The following is a 19,438-nucleotide window of genomic DNA, read 5'->3' on the forward strand; positions in this document are numbered from 1 at the left end:
CGTATTTTGGGTAGATTTAAATCCAAACCCTTATGTGTGAAATCTGCATAGGAAATGCAGTTTGTTGCAGTATTAACATGTATAAATTTAATGGTGAATTAAAGTCAGCAGTTGCAAATATGTAGGTAAAATGAAAACATGTTTGAGGTAAAAGTGTATCATCTTCATCCACAGCTGTGTGCGTGTGTGTGTGCACTTGCATGTGAACGTGAATACGGGATTTCTCTTGTTGCATCTCATTATCAGTTGTTTCCTCAGCTTTTTACACTTACTGTACGCTCAAGGCTATACGCTATTTATTAGTTTGCGTGTAAATGCGCAACGAGGGACTAGCCACTGACGCATCACGACTGCGGGACAGATCCATCTGCTCCACACAAAGACCAGTGCTAACTGTGCACATCTGGACTTATAATGCAGGATTAATATAGCCCATATAGACTAATTGTTATGAACAGAATCAATTAATCAATTAATCTATGGCACAATATTTATAAAATATTTACTTAAATAAGGGTCTACCTGCCGCATATGGAACGGACCAGTCCGGGTAGCATCACGGGGCATTAATTAGTGATTGGGTTGGTCCCCTATAAAAAGGGGTCGCGCCCACTGCTCTGCTCTGTCTCAGCACAAGTCAAGATGAGCTACGGATCTGAAGGCTTTTCTTCCTCCTCTTACCGGAGGATTTTCGGGGAGTCTCCCCGTTATGCGTCCTCTCCATCGCGCTCAGCGACGAGCGCGTCCTCACGAGGAGGAGGCTACCGGTCCTCCTCCTCTGTGTCCCGGAGCAACATCTCATCCGCGGGCTCGTACAATAGAAAGTCCGGCCGCACCTTCTCATCTATGCCACTGGAAACCTTCGACCTGACCCAGAGCAGCGTCCTCAACAATGAGTTCAAAATCGTCCGCACCAACGAAAAGGAGCAAATGCAGGGTCTTAACGACCGCTTTGCAATGTTCATCGACAAAGTGCGCAACTTGGAGCAACACAACAAAGTGCTGGAGACGGAGCTGGTTGCGCTGCGCCAGAAACAGGGCGAGCCATCCCGCCTGGCCGAGCTTTACCAGCAAGAAATACGCGAGCTGCGCTCCCAGCTGGAAGAGCTAACCGGAGAGAAGTCTCAGCTCCTGATCGAGAGGGACAACATTGAAGATGACCTGCAGAAAATCAGGGGCAAATACGAAGATGAGTTCCGTGCGCGTGAGGATGCGGAGGCCGCCCTCAAGGCTTTCAAGAAAGACGTGGATGATGCCACCATGGTGCGTCTGGACCTGGAAAAGAAGGTGGAATCTCTCCTGGATGAGATCAACTTCCTCAGGAAGGTGCACGAGGAGGAGGTGGCCGAGCTGATGGACATGATCCAGGCTGCCCAGGTTACCGTGGAGATGGAGGTGGCCAAGCCGGACCTCACCTCCGCCCTCAAGGAGATCCGTGGCCAGTACGAGTCCATGGCGTCCAAGAACCTGCAGTCCGCCGAGGAGTGGTACAAGACCAAGTTTGCGGACCTGTCCGAGCAGGCCACCCAGAGTAACAACGCCATCCGCGCCGGCAGGGAAGAAGTGAACGAGTTCAGAAGGCAGCTGCAGTCCAGGACCATCGAGATCGAGAGTCTGAGAGGAACCAACGAGTCTTTGGAAAAGCAGCTCCGGGAGATGGAGGACAGGCACAATGGGGAGATTGGAAACTACCAGGTAATCACATTTTTTATTAACCTTCTCAGAAGGATTCGAATGTGGAAGTTGAAACATGTATTTTAATGTATATGGTGCATAGTGCTTTATTTATTTAGTGATGAAGGAGACAATATGATAGAGAAAACGGGAGCAGCTGTTGTTGCTCAGGCTCTATCCAAGGTGCTGAAACTCTCTCCCCTGGGACAGCCTGCTGAGCATCTGCATGTGACAACGCCCACCGAGGGCATATGTATTAATGACTCAGACCTTTTATACAAAACCTGCGTGTGAGATGCAGCCATCTAAATTAAAAACATAAAATCTTCATCCTCATTTTCCTCATAAAGGACATTAAATGCACTTTAAATACACATTCAGGACTATAGTTGAGTTTCTTTTCCTTAGCTGCAATTATTCCTCTGCAGGCAATTTAGACGAGCAAACATTCTTAGGCTTTATTTCCGCCTGTAAATCAACAAACACTCAAAAAATCTCTTATGTCATATGACATTTACGTTTGGTCTATTGTCCTTATAGGATAGCATGGCAGAGCTGGAGAATGAACTGAGGACCACTAAGAATGAGATGGCTCGTCACCTGAGGGAGTACCAGGATCTGCTGAATGTCAAGATGGCACTGGATATTGAAATTGCAGCCTACAGGTAGGTTCATCATTCAATAACAACAATAATAATAATAATACTATTACAGTGGAAGTTAAAGAATGCAATGCCTGGATTCTTTCCTCTAATATTTCCTCTAATCAATATAGGCTACAGTGATTTGGAGAAAATATCTAACTGCAGTTTTTTCCTAACAGATACTGCAATATAATGTGCGATATCTGCGTTGTCACTTATACCTAAACCACTCCCTATGTCCTCCTCTCCATAGGAAACTCCTGGAAGGGGAGGAGACCCGCATTGGGTCAGGCATGTCCTACTCCAGCCCCTCCATAACTGCTGGCATCGGGCAAGGCTACGGCTACCAAACCCGCATTTACAGCAGCTCCGGCAAGAGCTCCAAGAAGGAGGGGAAGGATGACGACCAGCAAAAGCAGCAGAGCAAATCTGGGGCCAAGGTCTCCCAGCACGAGGTCTACGAGGAGACAGTGGTCACCACCAAGAAGGTGGAGAAGCAGCAGGACCCCAGTGATACTCCCGCCGGTCAGAAAAACTAACAAGCCTATACTGTAAGCTGTTCTTCAACCCCAAAGCCTCCCTTTATCCTGCAATGTCTCACCAGCCTAAAACAAACCTTTAGCTTGGCCACCTGTGGCAGTAGACGATAGATAGCCTTGCTTTGCCGTCTTATTCTAAGCATGGTAAGATTGGAAAGTTTCTGACATCTGAAATTGTGCTTAACAATTTGCCGTTATAACGATTTGCTATTTTTTTCTGCCAGGTATTGCGATTTGACTGTGCAGTCCAGTTAAAACATGATGAGGACCTGTCAAAAGACAATGTCAACAGGACAGGCCTCTAAGGGGTTAAGTTGCATTTTGCAACCACCTGAGTCACATGGCACACTCTGTGGAAGACATTTTCAGCTGATAATGAACACAATTTGAACCATGTATTCAAATCCGCTTGATGGTCGAATCCTTCAGCCCTAATTTGAAGCAGAGTGTCAGGTTTATAGGTTTGTTTTACGCTGGCTTGTTCTTCCTCATACCTCCCTTTCACGCGTGTTCCCTAACGGAAAATCCATTATAACCCTTCTATAGCCATCACTCTATACAACATCACAGTACATCCGTCTACATCTATTCTTCTGTACCACAGACTCAACACCAAACAATAGCAAGTTGCACTTATAGGTAGCAGTAACGAAACATATTACCAACACACAACAGATATGTATGAAAAAAACAAAAACCTCTGGTCATCATGCACCATTAGCACAAACTGTGAGATGAACACATTCCTCTGTGTGTGTGTGTGCGTGTGCGCACAAAAGCTTCAGAACACATCAGCTGGTCATATTGACCACACTGCGACATCCACTCACATGTACGGTACAAAGCAAAACTGTGAGTAAGCACACGTTCTACAATAACCTGTGGAAGTAAATTGTATCCGTAGCTTTTTACCTGAGCCAATATTCCAGTTCTCCTCTCCAGTAAGAATGTAGTTTCTTAGTTTCAGAAACGTGTCCGATTGTGTCTCTTCCTGCGACGCCGGTGTAAAAGAGGACAAGCACAGACCAGTCTCTCCATCGAGTCTGATTTGCAAAAGCAAATTTCTGATTAAATGCTTTTTAATTGACACAATGACATGACGAAAAAGTTGCATGGTGTATGTAGATCGTCATTGTTTGCATGGAGTCCATCAGCCCATTGTTCAGGTTGGTCAGTTCCTTTCCGCTATCGACCTGAGAATCATCGTGTGTGCTCATTAGTGACTGTAAAATATCTAGTCAGGGCGATTAGCTTGGAAGGAGGATTTCTCTTGATGCAGTCTAGTCAATTTCAGGCCAAGATGGAAGTTGTGCTCTATAGCACAAAATGCATGAGATATTCTATATGATCATTTATACCATTTTCAACGTGTTACAGATGATGCTTGAGACACATTTACATTTACGCCCTGGAATCCATACCACCGTATCACTCAACCTGAAGGAAATCCATGCCAACAAGGCTCCCGGCGATACAGCCCCATGTTCAGTGAGAATGTGCTGGACCTCAGTGTGTTTGAAACAGCTCGACCTCGACCTGTTTTGAGCTGCGGCCATGACTGGATAAAACGCCTGTTGTAGTTTGACCTCACCAGTAGAAAAATGATTTGTTTTTCTGCCCGTGTGCACTGCCTATCACTAACACATAGCCTATATGTTATTCTCCTGCGGTTGATTATGGCGAGCCGTACCACGACTCGCTGCACTCAACAACAGCAACAAAAAAAAGCACTGATTGTATCCCAGACTTGGTTCCTGTGGTTTTCCTCAAGGCTTGTGAGCGTATCTTAGTACTGTAGTAAGTGTGTTTGTATCGTGGCCTTCCATAGTCAGGACGTCGAAGAGGTGGCATATTAGAACATTGAAACGTGTTTTATTTTACGGAAGTACAAGAACATATCGATGAAAGCGGCGTTTATTTGACAACGGATGAACGGCACAGGGTCACGACGAGTGTACACGCCTTTTTTTCTTTCCGCAGCAAACCAAACGTTACAAATATCACACTGCCAAACCTTTTTCAAAGTGCACATGCTACACCGATGTCATGCAAGAGCAAGCATTTCCTGAAAAATACAGTACAGTATGTAACAACATCAAACTGAGATTTTAGCCATAGATCAAATACTGTAGGATGTAAAGAATGCCTTAAAACACCAGCAGCTTTGTTTTCTCCCTCCTGGCCATGTTTATGACTGTGTTTAGTGAGTGTTTAATCATTAATATCGCTTCTTAATTAGTGTTCATTAGAGCTACTCTGGTGAGAAATGTATAGGGAGTGAATGTAGATCACATGCTATTCTTCTCTTTGCTGTTGTTCATTATGTAATGCTGTATGACACCACTTCAATAAAGACTTGACTCAACTGAGGTGCACATGATTTCACTGTGTGTGGGTTTTTATTATTATTGTTATACACAGTTTTAAGACAACGATATCCCACTTTTTTGTATCATACAAAGATATTTTTACACTGAATTATCTTCAGTTTTTACTACTTTATATAACATAATTACATGTATTATTAACTTACATTAATGATCCTCAGTCGTGAATTCAAACCCCAAAGTTGAATTTACGTGATAAAATAACAAAATGAATCTTTTTAAGATGATAATAACCATTCAATTTTCAATTTTGCTTTATGTTATTTCACACATCCTGATGAAATAAGTACTTTCACTTTAAGTTGCTGAAGTTGCTTTAAGTGTATTTTGATGCTCATATGTCTCATATTGTTACACAATGTGTTTTATGGCTTTAATGAGTAATAATTCTTACTATGGACATGAATTTGCAAAATGATGAACAAAGGCGGAGTTTGCTTTCGCTTGCAGGTTTGATAAAAAAATAAAACTTGAGCTGAAACAATCTCGACTGATCAATTATTAATCGATTGCTAAATTAATGGTCAACTATTTTGATAATCGCTTAATCGGTTTGAAGCTTTTTGTCACGATTAAAACAAGATTTCTGATCGTTGTCGCTTCTAAAATGTGAATATGTTCTAGTTTCTTTGCTCCAGATAACAAAGAAAACAAGACATTTGAAAATATCATCATTTCCAGATTTGACAAACACTGATCAACGTCTTTTAACGTTTTCTGACATCTTGTGGACCAAACGATTACTTGATTAATCGAGAAAATAATCGACAGATTAATCGATTATGAAAATAATCGTTAGTTGCAGCTCAAGAAAAGACCCTTTTTGTTCAGTTGAGGTTCAATATTGAGTCCCAGTATGTGTATTTTCAGACATGAGATTGGAAATTTTTTTTGAAGGGCAATGTCACCTTGACCTGTTTGTTGAAGATAGATTTTTTTTAACCTCAGGGTCACAGTGCAGATGATCAAAAAGATATGATGGATCACCTGCTGCTGTATCGTATGTCGACCTTTGTCCCACACACATATAAACACACACAGTCCCAGACCTTGACTGGGATCTCTTCTCCCACCCACCAACTGGGTGGGACCGCCTCAGCATCTGGGTGACTGCGGGGTTGCAGTTCTTCAAAGATTTATAGCCCTGCAACGAGCTGAAGGTGTGGCAGGAACCGTCCAGTGAGATGCTCCTGAAATGGCGCTGTTATGAAACAGTCCTTCCTCCATTTGCTTCAAACTGGAAGGCTACACTTAAACTCTCCATTTTAAACTCCACAGTCCCCAAGCCCCTCGTTCATAACGGCAGAGAACGCAGAGCACAGTGTTATAAGGCAATAACAACATAACTGTCATGTTTGATATGTTACCGCCTATAAGGAAATGATGTCCAGACTGGGAGTAATTTGAAATACATAGCTGCTTAAAGCCATCAGAGCAGTCAGTCCAAATGAATTCAGCAAACACTGCATTTGGTTAACTACTCAAGTGTGTACTTGTATAATTACGGCACACACTCCTGTCTTAAAAATGTAATGCATAACCTTTTAAAATGAACAAATGTTTGCTTCATTCGAGCCATTGTCAGGCGAGTTCACGCCATGCTCCACCCCACTCTCTCTCTGTGTTTCTCAGTACAGCCATGTTTAGATCTCACATGGGGACGTTTCCATGCTGCACACGGAATAACAAAAAAAAAAAAAAAAAACATTTTTTGACATTTACTGCTTTACCTGTACTGCTGCTGCTGCTGCTGCTGCAACCTCAGTCAGGTCTGGGACTGACTGAAATACAATAATGCTTATATACTTATTTATTTATTATCATTGTTTTTCAACACGTCATCGAGAAGGAAAATGTGAAATGTGTGAAGTCTTTGGAAATGTTCTCTTCTCAAAGCGGACGCACAGTGTTCGCATGTAATTATTACTGCATTTGAGAGAGAGAGAAACGTGTAAGTGTTGAAGGAGAAGCATGTTTTATGTTCCCTCTGGTGATAAGTGTCTGTGTGAGGCTGTGTGATGGTGCTGGAAATGAGAAAATGGCAATGGAGTGAGCCATAAATTTAACCTGTTTGTCAGCGTCAGTGGATCAAAGGCGTTCTTTATCACCCAACCAACCACACACACACACACAGAGGGAGAGAGGGAAATGTCATTCTCTGAAGACATGTAGTCATGTATTTTTTAATCTTGATCAAAGACTCACCACACGAAACAATGATGAACGACATCCTTTCTGTTGTGTGAAGGCCACCACAGTTCTCTGAAGTGCTCGGAAAAGGACGGGTGTGAGCGGATTGTTGCAAGCTCCGGCCTCACCTTTAGATTTCATTAATTCTTACACTATAGACTTAATAGAGTTGCTTTCCTAACAATGCACTGCTGCTGCTACAGTCCATGGGCTTTAGTTAGTTAGTTGTAGGCTAATGAAATGTAAATAGACAAGTTAATTTCCAAGAATAATGCACAAATGATTTAACCCTAAGTGGTCACGTGGCACCTGCGGCACGGATCTGTACCGCAAGTGCACCCATGGTAAATTACCGTGGGAATAATACACAACTCCTTGTATGGACATCCTGTGTGTGTTTGTAGGTCACATATTCAGGCTTTAAAAAATGCTTATGTGTTGTTGAGTGATATAAAGTAGCAATAATTGTGCAGAAGTCACAAAATAGAGCGTTTTTCTTTCTTTCCTTTTTCTTCATAAAAACGAGCCAAGCGAATTTTGAACTGTGACATATTTTAGACATTTTGAGTACTTTTTGCTCAGGTGTGTTTATGTAGATGGTGAAAATGCTTATTGTTTTCCATCAGATTGCCTAGGTTGTGCTGGAAAAAAGGATATAAGACACTCTATAGAGCGCATTCTTATAGCCTCTGTATATACTGTACGTTTTAACATATGGAAAAAAGCCCCCGAAATGTAAAGAAAATACTGTTTTTTAGTACACATTCTTATATAAAGTTAAACACTGTATTTCAGTCTGTCAACAGCTAACTGTGAGCTGCTGCTGCTGCTGCTGCCGCTGCCGCCGCTGCCGCTGCTGCTGTTGCCTTGGAGTCCGTTGCTAACATCCAGCTGTGTTGTGATGGCCTTGGGGAATGACCGCTCTCAGAGAGACAAGAGGGACGAGTTTGCTCTCTTGCAGACAGACAGACATACAGACAGACCAGACAGATCCATAGTAGACTGAAGACAAAAAGAACAGAGCAGTGAAAGGATGCTCAAATGAAATAAATGTAAATCGGATAAATGTGTAAATAGGACGAGATGGAAAATCTGCGGCAGCAACACCTTAAAAATAATTTGGTGACAAGTGTGTGAACCGCTGTGTGGCGGCGAGACTCTCAGCATTAAATGGATCATTTAGGATGACATCATTGTTTTCAAACTCTTTCCTTTTGAGGCAGAAAGTGCTGAATCACTCTGCGGAAAGCCCCCCCCCCACCCCCATGTGACGTGGCATTTTCTGCTCTGTGCTCTAACCCAGCCATGCCTGGGGTTTTTTTTTGTTTCTCTCCTCCATCTTGCTGCTAATAATAGCAGAGACAGAGTCAGACAGACAGACAGACAGACAGCCTGAAGGGAGATGGTCTTCTTCAAACCCCTTGACCTCATCTAAACCTTTTTTTTTTTATTTGAGGATGATTGAAGTGGTATTGAAACATGATTATGTTAGCTGGAGAGAGCGTCTTACTGATGATTGTACACTTGTCTAATACTGTGTGAAAAGGATTCATTGGAAAAAGTGAGGATTAATTGAGTTAATCAAGTATGTTGCATGTTTTTCTTTTTTCTCTCTGTTGCTTAGGGATCGAAGATGTTTCCCAAATTGGGGGGGAACAGATGGGACACTTGATTAATATTCATATTTTAAAAACATTCTAGCTGACATTTTGACAGCTTTTCTTCCACTCCATGAATCTATTTTGCACATATCCAAGATGACAACTCATTGTGAGGTGACAACTTGTTTTCTTCCACCCCGACTGCAGGTGAAAGAGGGATTCCTCACTTTCTGATGATAGACGGTTTATATTTTTAGAATTCAGATGGCTCTGTCAGGAGGTGGCATGGGGGATGGGTGCAATGAAAAACCAAATTGTACATTAGAATCTGCAGCAGGAGAGAAGCCGTGCAGACTGCTGTGGGTGCTGCACTACACATGCATTGCAGGCACAACGTGTCACTGTCTCCAGATACTGTTAACCGTCTTTTACAGATACAGCTGCACTCATGTTAAGTGCACGCTTTTAATTGACATTAGTTCATAATGTTGGTTGTTACCGGCTACACATTATCTGTATATTTGTCAAACCTCTGTTTTGGGCTCTATTCAGGTGGGACTCATTATTTTTTGAAAGAGGCCATGGAGAGCACGGGGAGAGTGCTGCAAAACAAGTTCAACCAACAGGGAGGGATGTGTCCTTAAAGTAACACTGTGCTGCAGAAGCATGGCATATATCAAATACATATTTGGATGTGACATTCTGCTTTATGTGTCTCTAAAATGCCAGCCAATTTAAAAAATACTGGATCCTTTATAATGTGACAGAATCAGCTCAAGGCTGCCTTTTGATAACTATATTCTTTAATAATAAAATGGCTCCAAGTGCTGAAAAAAATAATTTGCATGTTTGTCTTGTGTCGAACACATTCTCGATACAAAAGTGAATAAAACACAATTTTGTATTCACTTTCGACACGACATTATCTCAACAAATAGGGAGTTATCTAAAGATCACACAGTGCTCTGTCACATTAAAAATGTTCCTTCAGCTCTTTATGGAGGCAAGAGACATCTGCTGCCACGGCCTTATCCATAATGGAGCAGCTGAGCCGCATCCAGAGCTTTGAATTAACCATGTCGTCTGCACGCAGTGACACAGCGTTTTCAGAGAAAAGGGAGTAAAGGGAACTGCAGGCTGATGTTGAAAGAACGTGTTCTCAGTGTGACATGGGGAGGGGGGGGATTAAAAGCCCAGTTGTAATGAAAGTGAGAGTATGTGTCAAATGGAATGGTTAAAAGACTGAAGGTGAAGAAGCCTCTGATCACTTTCACGTCCACTGTCTTTAACAAGATATTCCCGGATAATTTGATCCAAGATTTTTGCTCCATATTTGTTCCTCAGTGATGACAAAATATTAAAAATACTGTACTTAATGAACAGTACATGAACAGAAATGTGACACCACATCAATGTGCGTTTTGTATTACATTTTTATAAATACCTTTTTGTACGGCATAATGAGGTCACACCGCCGAGTATTAATGTCCTTTGCAGTTAAAGCAGGTGTGAGTGGGAGAGATCAGACGGAACAATTTCCTCTGTCATTAATCTTTAGGCCTGAGGATACGACTGCACTAATGGTTATTCTATCATCAGCGTCATCGTCACATATACTCATTTGAAGATGTTTTCATTCACCTGAACTTTTTGTGAGACATGTTATCGGGACAAGGGACATTATAAAGTGAAAGGAACACTGAAAAGACAAAAGGAGAAAGGACGTCGTCGTTGTTTGGACGAGATCTGTCAGCCATCAGACAGTCAGGCTACTTTATAAAGGCAACAGAGAGTAAAGTTTGTTCAAATCTGACTTAATTTAAAAAAAACATGGAACACCACAGACACAACAAACTTAAATCCTGAGAAGGCACAGACTAGATGATCCAGTCAAGATGCAGGACCGCACACTTTCAAATTTCAGGGATTCAGAGACACCCGGGATTTGGAATCTCACAGAAACTCATGTGATTTAACGTGACTTCAGGCTAGTAACAGACATGGAAGCAGACAGTCGTCGTTGTCAGTTTATAGCTGTTCTGTGTGTTGTGATGTTTTGCGCTAAGAAACGCACAAAAAAAAGTTTTGGTTCTCAACAAAAAGTACGCCTGACATCCGTTTCCCAGTCAACTCACTCTCATTGGTTATTCCAATTACTCTTCAATCATAAATATCTAACATGTTTAATACTTACAATTTGAAGTCAGGGAAACTCGTTAAAGATGCGTTAAATAGACCGATCACCCCTCACACTACAGGATCAATGGGCCAGATAATCTGTTTATCGGAAGGGCCAGATTGGGACCGAAATCTGGCCAATTGTCCAAAAGCAAAATCTGCCTCTACCACCACCACTGAAGCTCACTGATTAACACATTTACCTTTACAACCAAGAGGCAATATGAAGTGAGGTCATCATTGGGTTTGCTTTGTTTGCAGTGAAGTCTATGGGAAAACTATGCTACTTCTCATCTGATGTATAATGTCAGTTGAGTTCTAATGTTCCTGTCTGTGAATTTCCAGTTTCAAAAACCGACATGGTATCAGTCAAATAGCAAGTCCTCGCAGCAGAGAGTTTGTTTTCTGTCGTTTAACCGTTATATCCAAAGATGTCCGCTTCCCTACCATTGTTGCCACGGTAACTTGCTATGACGCAGAATTATGAAACTTGAAAGCCATTCTTTTGAATGACATTTGACTTCCAAAACCATGAAACATATGTCACGCCTTTGATGCTGGTAAACCCCGCTACTAACTAACTCACTGCTACATGAGGAAATAGAAGAAGACGCTTTTACACAATTGCATAACAGTAACTAAGTGTCACAGGTTCCTGTCTGTGGTGGTGCCTGACCTTTGCTGAAACATGGATTTTTCAATGTACGACAACAGAAATCCATACACGGTTTACAACTTCCACAGTTGCCCCAGACCCGTGGCGAACTCTATAAATGGAAGCAATAGGTCTGACCGCCGCGTGGTCATAGGTAAAACTGCCACTCAACCAAACTCTGCTGAAATACAAAGACGACAGGAGTTGGAGAGGAGAGCGTTGACTCCTGACGTGTTGCCGGGAAGGAAAAACATAAGTGTACAAACGGATCTTTACATCGAAACGCTGAGAGATGTTCCCCTGGCTACAGACATCGTGTGCCAGACGGACGCTATCATGGACATACCGATGTCTCAACTTCACCCTCCCACTAAGTGTGGCAATGATGTTGCAACACAGCTACAGGTCGGAGAGCTGTTTGACTTTTACAGGGAGGTGAAGCCCTTGATTGATTACCTGGTCGGTAGGACGATCGAGCAGTCACTCCAGGAGGTGATGGAGGAGGAGGAGCTGGCCCGTGTGAGGACACAGCTCAGGGCCTTCCATGCTCTACGGAACAGCGAGCTGGCCGAAGTGCAGCGGCTTCACGAGCAGGAGAGACGCCGCAGAGAGGAAAGACAGCGCAGACGTGCCGAGTTGAGGAAGGCACTGAAGAAAGAGACAGAGACGGCAGAAAAAATTGCTGCCCGCGCTTTTACAAGGGAGTTCTTGGCTAATCTCTTCCCCTCAGTCTTCATCTCACTCACCAGTGATGGCTACTTTTATGACCACGTGGAGAGAGACCTTGAGAGTCACTTCTTACCTTGGCTAATGACTGAGGTGAACAACAATCTGGAGAGAAGATTCAGAGCGAGACGCTTGCTGGACACGATTGTCCACGAAATGACCCAAGTGAAATTGGAGAAGCTGCAGGAACTGAAGACACGGCCGATAACGCCTGACGTCGAATCTGACGACAAAACTGCAAATGCACAGACGTGATCGATAACATTATTATTAAGGATGGTCAAAATCACTGGATCGGATAACGGACGGATACAAATGTAAAATCCAATGCAATCTTTAAGTCCAAAATACTGTACAAATGTAAATAAAAGCAACAGCATTTTAGCAGAGTCATGTTGAGGGCATGTTTATTCCATTGTTACTGTGCTGGAGAATTAGGTTTTTTTGAAATACCTTGAAATGACTCAGCACAAATGTGTCGCTAACAGCTTCATAGTTTAAATTGACCGTATCGTATCGGTATCGGTACATACTTAAGTTTGTCATATCGGTATCGGACATTAAAAAAAGTGGTATTGTGCCATAATATTATGATCACTTAATTTATATTACCATTAAGCCGTCTAATTTTGAACTATCTGGGAAAGCAGAGTACCCACACTGTTCTACTTCGCCATGGCAACGCGTCTACAGATCAAAGTTGTCATTGAGCAGGTACCAAGTTACTCAATGATCAGGTCATGTTTCTGGCCAGGAGGCTGTAAAAGCTCCATGCAGAAGTTATGCATGTTTGCCACTCACAAGCATATTATATTATAATTATTATTATAAAAATATTGATTACAGCAGCTTTAGGGACATCTTTCAGGTCGCCCTGTTGGCCCAGCTTGTTCACCGGCGTTATCTTAAGTCCTCTTCTTTATCTTTACCTTTGAGAGGATTGACACCTAAGCTGTGAAAACCCTTGATTAAATCATGTTTATTCTGAGAGAGTTAATCTTCACGATGTAATTGAAGTTTTCCCTCAGAAAAACACACACTTTGACCTTGACTGCATTAATAAGTTGTTGTTTTTTTCTACCAGCTATTTTAGCTGCCATAAAGGAACTCCTGTTTTATTTCATAGTGCTTTGTTCTTCATAGAACATCAACATCTCACATTATAAAACACTATCAACTTTAAATCAGCCCAGTTTTACACTGGGACGTGTGCCATACATATTAATCATTTCACCGCCTCAGCAGTTTCTCGTGGCTGTGCAGCAGAGGATGTAAAAATTGAGAAAAGGACACCACAGCACACTCCAGCCTGTCAGGGTGCATGAATAAAGATCACCTGCCTCCAGAGACCAGCTTATTGACAAATCTCCCATGCTCCACACGGAATATAGTCTTCAAACAGCCAGACGTGCACAGGGCAGTGGGAAGGGTTCGGAGATTGGAGGCTCCTGTGAGAGGGGGAGGTGCTGTTGTCCATATAGCTCCTCTGTCTTTCACCTATCTGTCTTCAACAAGGTGCAGGAACAATGGTGAACACATAGTGAGATATAAAGGTGGAGGCCAGCCTGCGACTGACCACTCAGCATTGACCAAACACTTAAAATGTTCACAGATTTAAGGGGTAATATGGAGAAGACACGCTTCTTATCACTGTGTGTAACACGGCAACTCTTTTGTTTATCGTCCCAACATCCATGAGTCTCCCATAGCGATTTCACCCCACTCACAGAGACGCTGTATATCAACCCCTGACTGCTGGGGAATAAGAACATCCTTCATTGCTCTTGCTAAGGTCATTCATGTCTGGCCGGGGCAAATAAGAAAAATGCAAACAGAGAGGAGAAGATGAATTTGAATAATGAAACACTGTCTGCAAACAGTGGGGTCAAAACCGAGGTTTTGAGAAAACAATGGGCTGTTAGTGAAGAGGGAATGCATAAAAGGTTTTTTATGGGAAATACAAAAGAGACAAAAGAAACCCAATATTAGACATTCAAAAATGTTTAAATCATTTATCAATGCTTTTTATGAAATAAAAACAACAACTTGATGCTGGTGTCTGGTTTGCTCAATTTTACTGAGCTTTAAAAAGGCTCTGTTTTTATGAGATTTTTGTGTGGGGGGGATCAGTTTTTCCAAGTGACATAGCGGAGATTCTTCTGTCTTTAAGTAATATTGATGGAATTGTTATTAGTTTGTCGACTTTGCGCAGGCACTTCAGGACTTTGCGGACGTTCAGATGGAAAAAAACACTGTGATCTGCTGGATGTTTCTTCAAGATCGAGTAAATACGGCTTGCTTCATGGATACAAAATAATGAAATGCATACAGACTGGCGACGTTGTGACACTATGGAAGCGTATTGCAACCAGCTTCTGTTGGATGCGTTGAGGAGCAAAAAAAATCTTGTAAAAACGGACACTGAAAAAAAAATCTTGTAAACACAGCCCCTTAAAAAAATCTTGTAAAAACAGACCTGAAAACAAATCTTGTAAAAACATACCCGAAAAAAATATATTGTAAAAACAGACCTGAAAAAAATTATATTGTAAAAACAGACCTGAAATAAAATCTATTTATTTAAATTCTAAAAACAGAAATCTATCTTTGTGGGTACATTTTTCTGGGCCTTTTCAGGGTTAAGACCTAGTTTTAGGGTTAGGGACAGAATTTTGTGTTTAAGTTAAGGTTAGGTTAAGGGTTAAGGTTTAAGGATCTGCATAAGATGTCCCTCCTCCTGTTTCCTCTTCCCCTTTCCCCTCCTGTCTGTTATCCCCTGTCTGCAGGAGTGGGTGTGTTTTGAGGGTGTGTCTGTGTGTTTGTGGGTGTGTCTGCTGGTCTTTTCCCCTGCAGGCTGGCCAGAGAAACCCCTTTCCTCCAACTCACCTGCTGCAGATTACTCTGATTGCCACCACTCACTCGCTGCTGTTTAAAAGCCTGGACCAGCACACCAGGTCGTTTTGTCTTCCTGCTGGTAAGACTCAGCCTTCATGCTTGCTGTCGCAGCGTTTGAGCTGGTAACGTTGACTAGTTTTTGTGTCTGCATTTAGAGTTCTGCTAACCCAGCAGCTTAACACTTAGTTGTGATGGTTAAGGTTAGAGTAAGGGGCTTGGGATTATATTATGTCAATGCTGTGTCCTCGCTAAGACAATAAAGACAGCACTGTGTGTGTACCTGTACTCCTGAGTTTACTACTTGAAGCTTGAAAAACAGACAGTAAGATCAACAATAGACTCCAGGCAGCTGAATGAGTCACTTCCTCACCTGCGAGTCATGGGTGAGTGCACGGTAATTAAAAGGCATCGTTCAAAAACGTTAAGGCAGCAAAGCCTTAGTGACTTAAAACGAGCGATAACTGCCGCCCCGTGGAGAGGAAACGGCTGGCTGAAGTTAGCGGAGCAACTTACGGAGCAGAATAAACGTGGCGACAGTAATGGGAACGTATAATGCCTGCTTTCATTTATCAGCTGTCGTCGTCGATCACATCCACTGCCCTTGTGATGACGGCTGAGGGAGAGGAGCTGTCACACAGATGTTGGCTCGCTGATGCGTTTGGTTTTGACAGTGCTGCACGGATGTGGTGTTACACAGAAGTCATCGGGGGAAAATAAGTGAACTTGATGACAAACCGATTCACTCTACGTGCATTCACTTTATACATGAGGCCCAGGAGTGGATCTGGACCTGTGGACCAGCTTCCACCAGCCCATGACTTAACAATATCAACACACGGCAGTATAGTGAATAATAGGAAGGCCTGCTGTCATCGATGTGCGACATTTTGAGTAAACACCAGTTATATCTGACATTAAATAAGTAGAGGCTCGGGATCTGTAGAGCTGCATCTTTTAAATTACAGTTGTTGCAATAAACGCAGCTCATCTTTTATTTTGAAGAGGTCACTCAAAAACGAGTGCACACAAGTGCAGTGTGTCAGTGAGATTTACCAGATAAGACAAACGTGTTTAAAATGTTATTTTCATGACCAGTCTTTTCCCCGCGCTCTACTTTCATCTCCATGAAATGGATGTTTGGTTAGGCATGACCACAGGCCCATAAAAGTTAAACCTATAATATGTTAACGTATTTAAACATTTTAATTGTTCTGCGTGTTGCATTTTTTTTTAATCCAAATATTAATTAATTTATTTTTGAGTTTTTAACCCCTAAATTACCATGTTTTTGTCATGATGCATCAAAAATGGTTTCAATGAGCACATTTTTGTGCGTAGGTGTAATAGTGTGAGTATTTTAGTCTACAGTGGACTAAAAATACATGAACATAATTGAACACTCAAAAGCACAACTTGGCATAAACATTTTTTAACAGTATGCATGAAAAAAGGACAAAATATTCTCGAAATTAAAAGCCAAAAACACAATGTGTCTACTTTAAGGGTTTAAACAAGAAACTGAGACCATTTACCCTTCTAGGCTAATATTTCCCTTGACTTCCATTCAAACCGTTTTTTGTTTTTTTTGCAACTGGAGCAGTCGCCCCCTGGTAGCTGACTGCTACTTCCATCCTGGGCTCCGCTTTAAAAACCTTTTTAAAAAGTCTATTTTTATAAACACCCTAACACTCTGCTCTCTTTGCTTCACTCCTAAACACAGCATATACACATACACGCGCAGACACATAGTCCCAACCCATCACATCTTCTCCACTACACTCATGAATCTGTGTGTGTTTACCCCCCACATCTCCCAAAGTGCTGACTGGAGTCATTCCCCACCTGCTGGCCGTGTGCCCAGAGGCTGATATACTGTGTCACTATACACACATAAACAGCTATTGATCGGCTGGAAAGTGCCAAGAGCATTCCATTAGCTCGACGAGGCCACAATTAAACCTATCAGCTCATCCGTGGGCCTGTGGGACCTGAACCCAAAGACTCTTCAAGGCCGCGACTCTGAACGGCAAACATCAACATATTTGCCTTCCACGATGAAGTCAAACATCCTGAGAGGCGTTGGGGCATGCGTCGTGTGTCAGTGGATGTGGTTTGGCGTGTGCATGCATAATGTATCGTGAGGCCAGCTGATCTATATAGCGAGCATGAACACCTCTATAATTAGAGAACAGATCGATGGAGCAGGTTTGAGCTATTAATTAAAAAGCCATTTAGAGGTGTGTACTGTCAGCTTTTGAGCAGAGGGAGAGGTCATATATTACTCGTCTGTACTTGTAGTGTAGTGAGTCCCTTTAGGCCACAGTCTGTGTGCTTTTGTGTCCTGGCAACATGTTCATGACTGAACTGAATCACTTTTGACATCTTTTGTTTTTCATTAAAGCCTGTAACAGAAAGCTATAGGTGTTCAATCTCAGTATGAGACATAATTTTTTTTTTTATGAAATAGCATAATTAAACGCTCTCTGAGGGTGAAAGACCATATAATTGCTAAGGGGGGACAGACATGTCATGTTAATTATACAGAATAATTTGTATCCCTCCCCCTGTGCATTATAAATGGACATCAGACTGCGATGATCCAGATGTCGTTATAGACAGGTTCCTTTGTTTGACTGGAATTAAATGCATAAACACTAAATACATTTTTTTTTTTAATTTCATATGAAAAATAAATGAATTATTTGTCTAAGGTATTAACATATACTTTGTTTTGTGTCGACATGTCATTAATGGGCCACTTCACCCAAAAAATATACAGTTTTTTGTACCTCCATTTCCAGAGATAAATGTGTTATTCAATGATCAGACAGTGGATCTGAGACACACGTCTCATTCCCACAACAACAGAGGAAATAAAATGTATAAAATTGACAAAATGTCGATGTCAAAGTCATTTCCCGTCAAAGAAAATAAAAGCCCTACACTGCTCTTTACTGTGTTTCTGACTGTAATGGAACATTATAGTGAAATAAACAAACAAAGCAGCATCATAATGATTTTAAGTTTATTCTTCATTTGACCAAGTGGGGAAAAAAATGGGTGTAACTGCACTTTTTTTTCCTGTTTTTTTTCTTGGGCATATATTGAAGTGCAAAGACCATTTTGTCATGATTGACATGTCATGATTCTTTGATTTGATTTGATTTTCCACTTTATTCTTTGTGCATTTGTTATGTTCCAAAAATTCCATGTGTTCTGGCCATTTACCTGCTTTGCTTGACTGTGTAGCCATTATTTTTGGAAACAAATTCTTTATTTGAGCAGCCCCCTTCACATTTCCAGCGTTCAACTCTTGACAGCATTTCAATATAATCATTCTATATATATATGTTTTTGTATGTGGTCATGCTGTGTGTGTCCATGACAATACTCTTCTCTCTGTTGCACCACCACACGTCTGTCTGCAGTCCCCAAGGACATCCCCATCATCCTGTCCACCCTCCCCTCCTGGTGACATCAAATGGTGGCAGCAAAGAAAACACTGGTCCACTCCCGTCCTCTATTTTGAGCCTAGAACACACTCAAACACACACACACACACAGGAGAACAAAGAGCATGGCTTCACCATGAGCAGGTTTGTTTGTTTTGCCTCATTTTTCTCTGTTTCCATGTAAAAACAGTGACATTTTGACCTTGCCAAGCTCCTGATCCCCCTTCCCCCGTGATGATGACGACAGCTGAATTATTATTATTATCGATGCATCCTCTCTAACAGACATGTTTGATAACCTTCACTACAAAAAAAGGTGCTCCTGAACACTGTGGCTAAAACAGCAGATTAGGATTTGGCTTATAGGACGGCGACTGATCCTAGGAACTCGGTGAAGCTCAGGAGAGAGAGATACTTATCGGTCAGTCTATTGTCCCCAACGTCCTCGGAGATTTACTGTCAATGTGACACTGCACACACTATAGGTGGGAGAGCTT

The 19,438-nt window shown here is 42.0% G+C and overlaps 2 protein-coding genes across 3 annotated transcripts; both read left to right on the plus strand.

Moving 5' to 3' along the window:
* The first annotated feature begins 512 nt into the window (after positions 1-512).
* Positions 513-5,237, plus strand: inab (internexin neuronal intermediate filament protein, alpha b). Of its 2 annotated transcripts, XM_058641293.1 has the most exons (4): positions 513-1,695; positions 2,215-2,339; positions 2,572-2,869; positions 4,235-5,237. In XM_058641293.1, exons 1-3 carry the CDS (start codon positions 643-645, stop codon positions 2,855-2,857), a joined length of 1,464 nt encoding a protein of 487 aa, XP_058497276.1. In that variant the 5' UTR covers positions 513-642; the 3' UTR covers positions 2,858-2,869; positions 4,235-5,237. The 2 variants fall into 2 exon arrangements, with proteins under 2 accessions (XP_058497276.1, XP_058497275.1); XM_058641292.1 differs by having other exon boundaries at positions 514-1,695; positions 2,572-5,237.
* A 6,577-nt stretch (positions 5,238-11,814) lies between these two features.
* On the plus strand, positions 11,815-13,463 carry LOC131467406 (radial spoke head protein 3 homolog B-like). Its single transcript, XM_058641294.1, has one exon. The coding sequence runs from the start codon at positions 11,902-11,904 to the stop codon at positions 12,847-12,849; it is 948 nt and encodes a 315-aa protein (XP_058497277.1). The 5' UTR covers positions 11,815-11,901; the 3' UTR covers positions 12,850-13,463.
* Positions 13,464-19,438: the final 5,975 nt, after the last annotated feature.

Source organism: Solea solea, chromosome 10 (assembly GCF_958295425.1).
Source record: "Solea solea chromosome 10, fSolSol10.1, whole genome shotgun sequence".
Lineage (NCBI taxonomy): Eukaryota > Metazoa > Chordata > Actinopteri > Pleuronectiformes > Soleidae > Solea > Solea solea.

What these genes read in the sequence shown, in the direction of transcription:
- LOC131467406 (XM_058641294.1), top strand. Translation starts at nt 11,902, where the DNA reads ATGGATTTTTCAATGTACGACAACAGAAATCCATACACGGTTTACAAC.
- inab (XM_058641293.1), top strand. Translation starts at nt 643, where the DNA reads ATGAGCTACGGATCTGAAGGCTTTTCTTCCTCCTCTTACCGGAGGATT. An exon ending in GGGAGATTGGAAACTACCAG is followed by an intron (nt 1,696 to 2,214) that starts GTAATCACATTT and finishes TTGTCCTTATAG; the next exon opens with GATAGCATGGCAGAGCTGGA. An exon ending in ATTGAAATTGCAGCCTACAG is followed by an intron (nt 2,340 to 2,571) that starts GTAGGTTCATCA and finishes TCCTCTCCATAG; the next exon opens with GAAACTCCTGGAAGGGGAGG.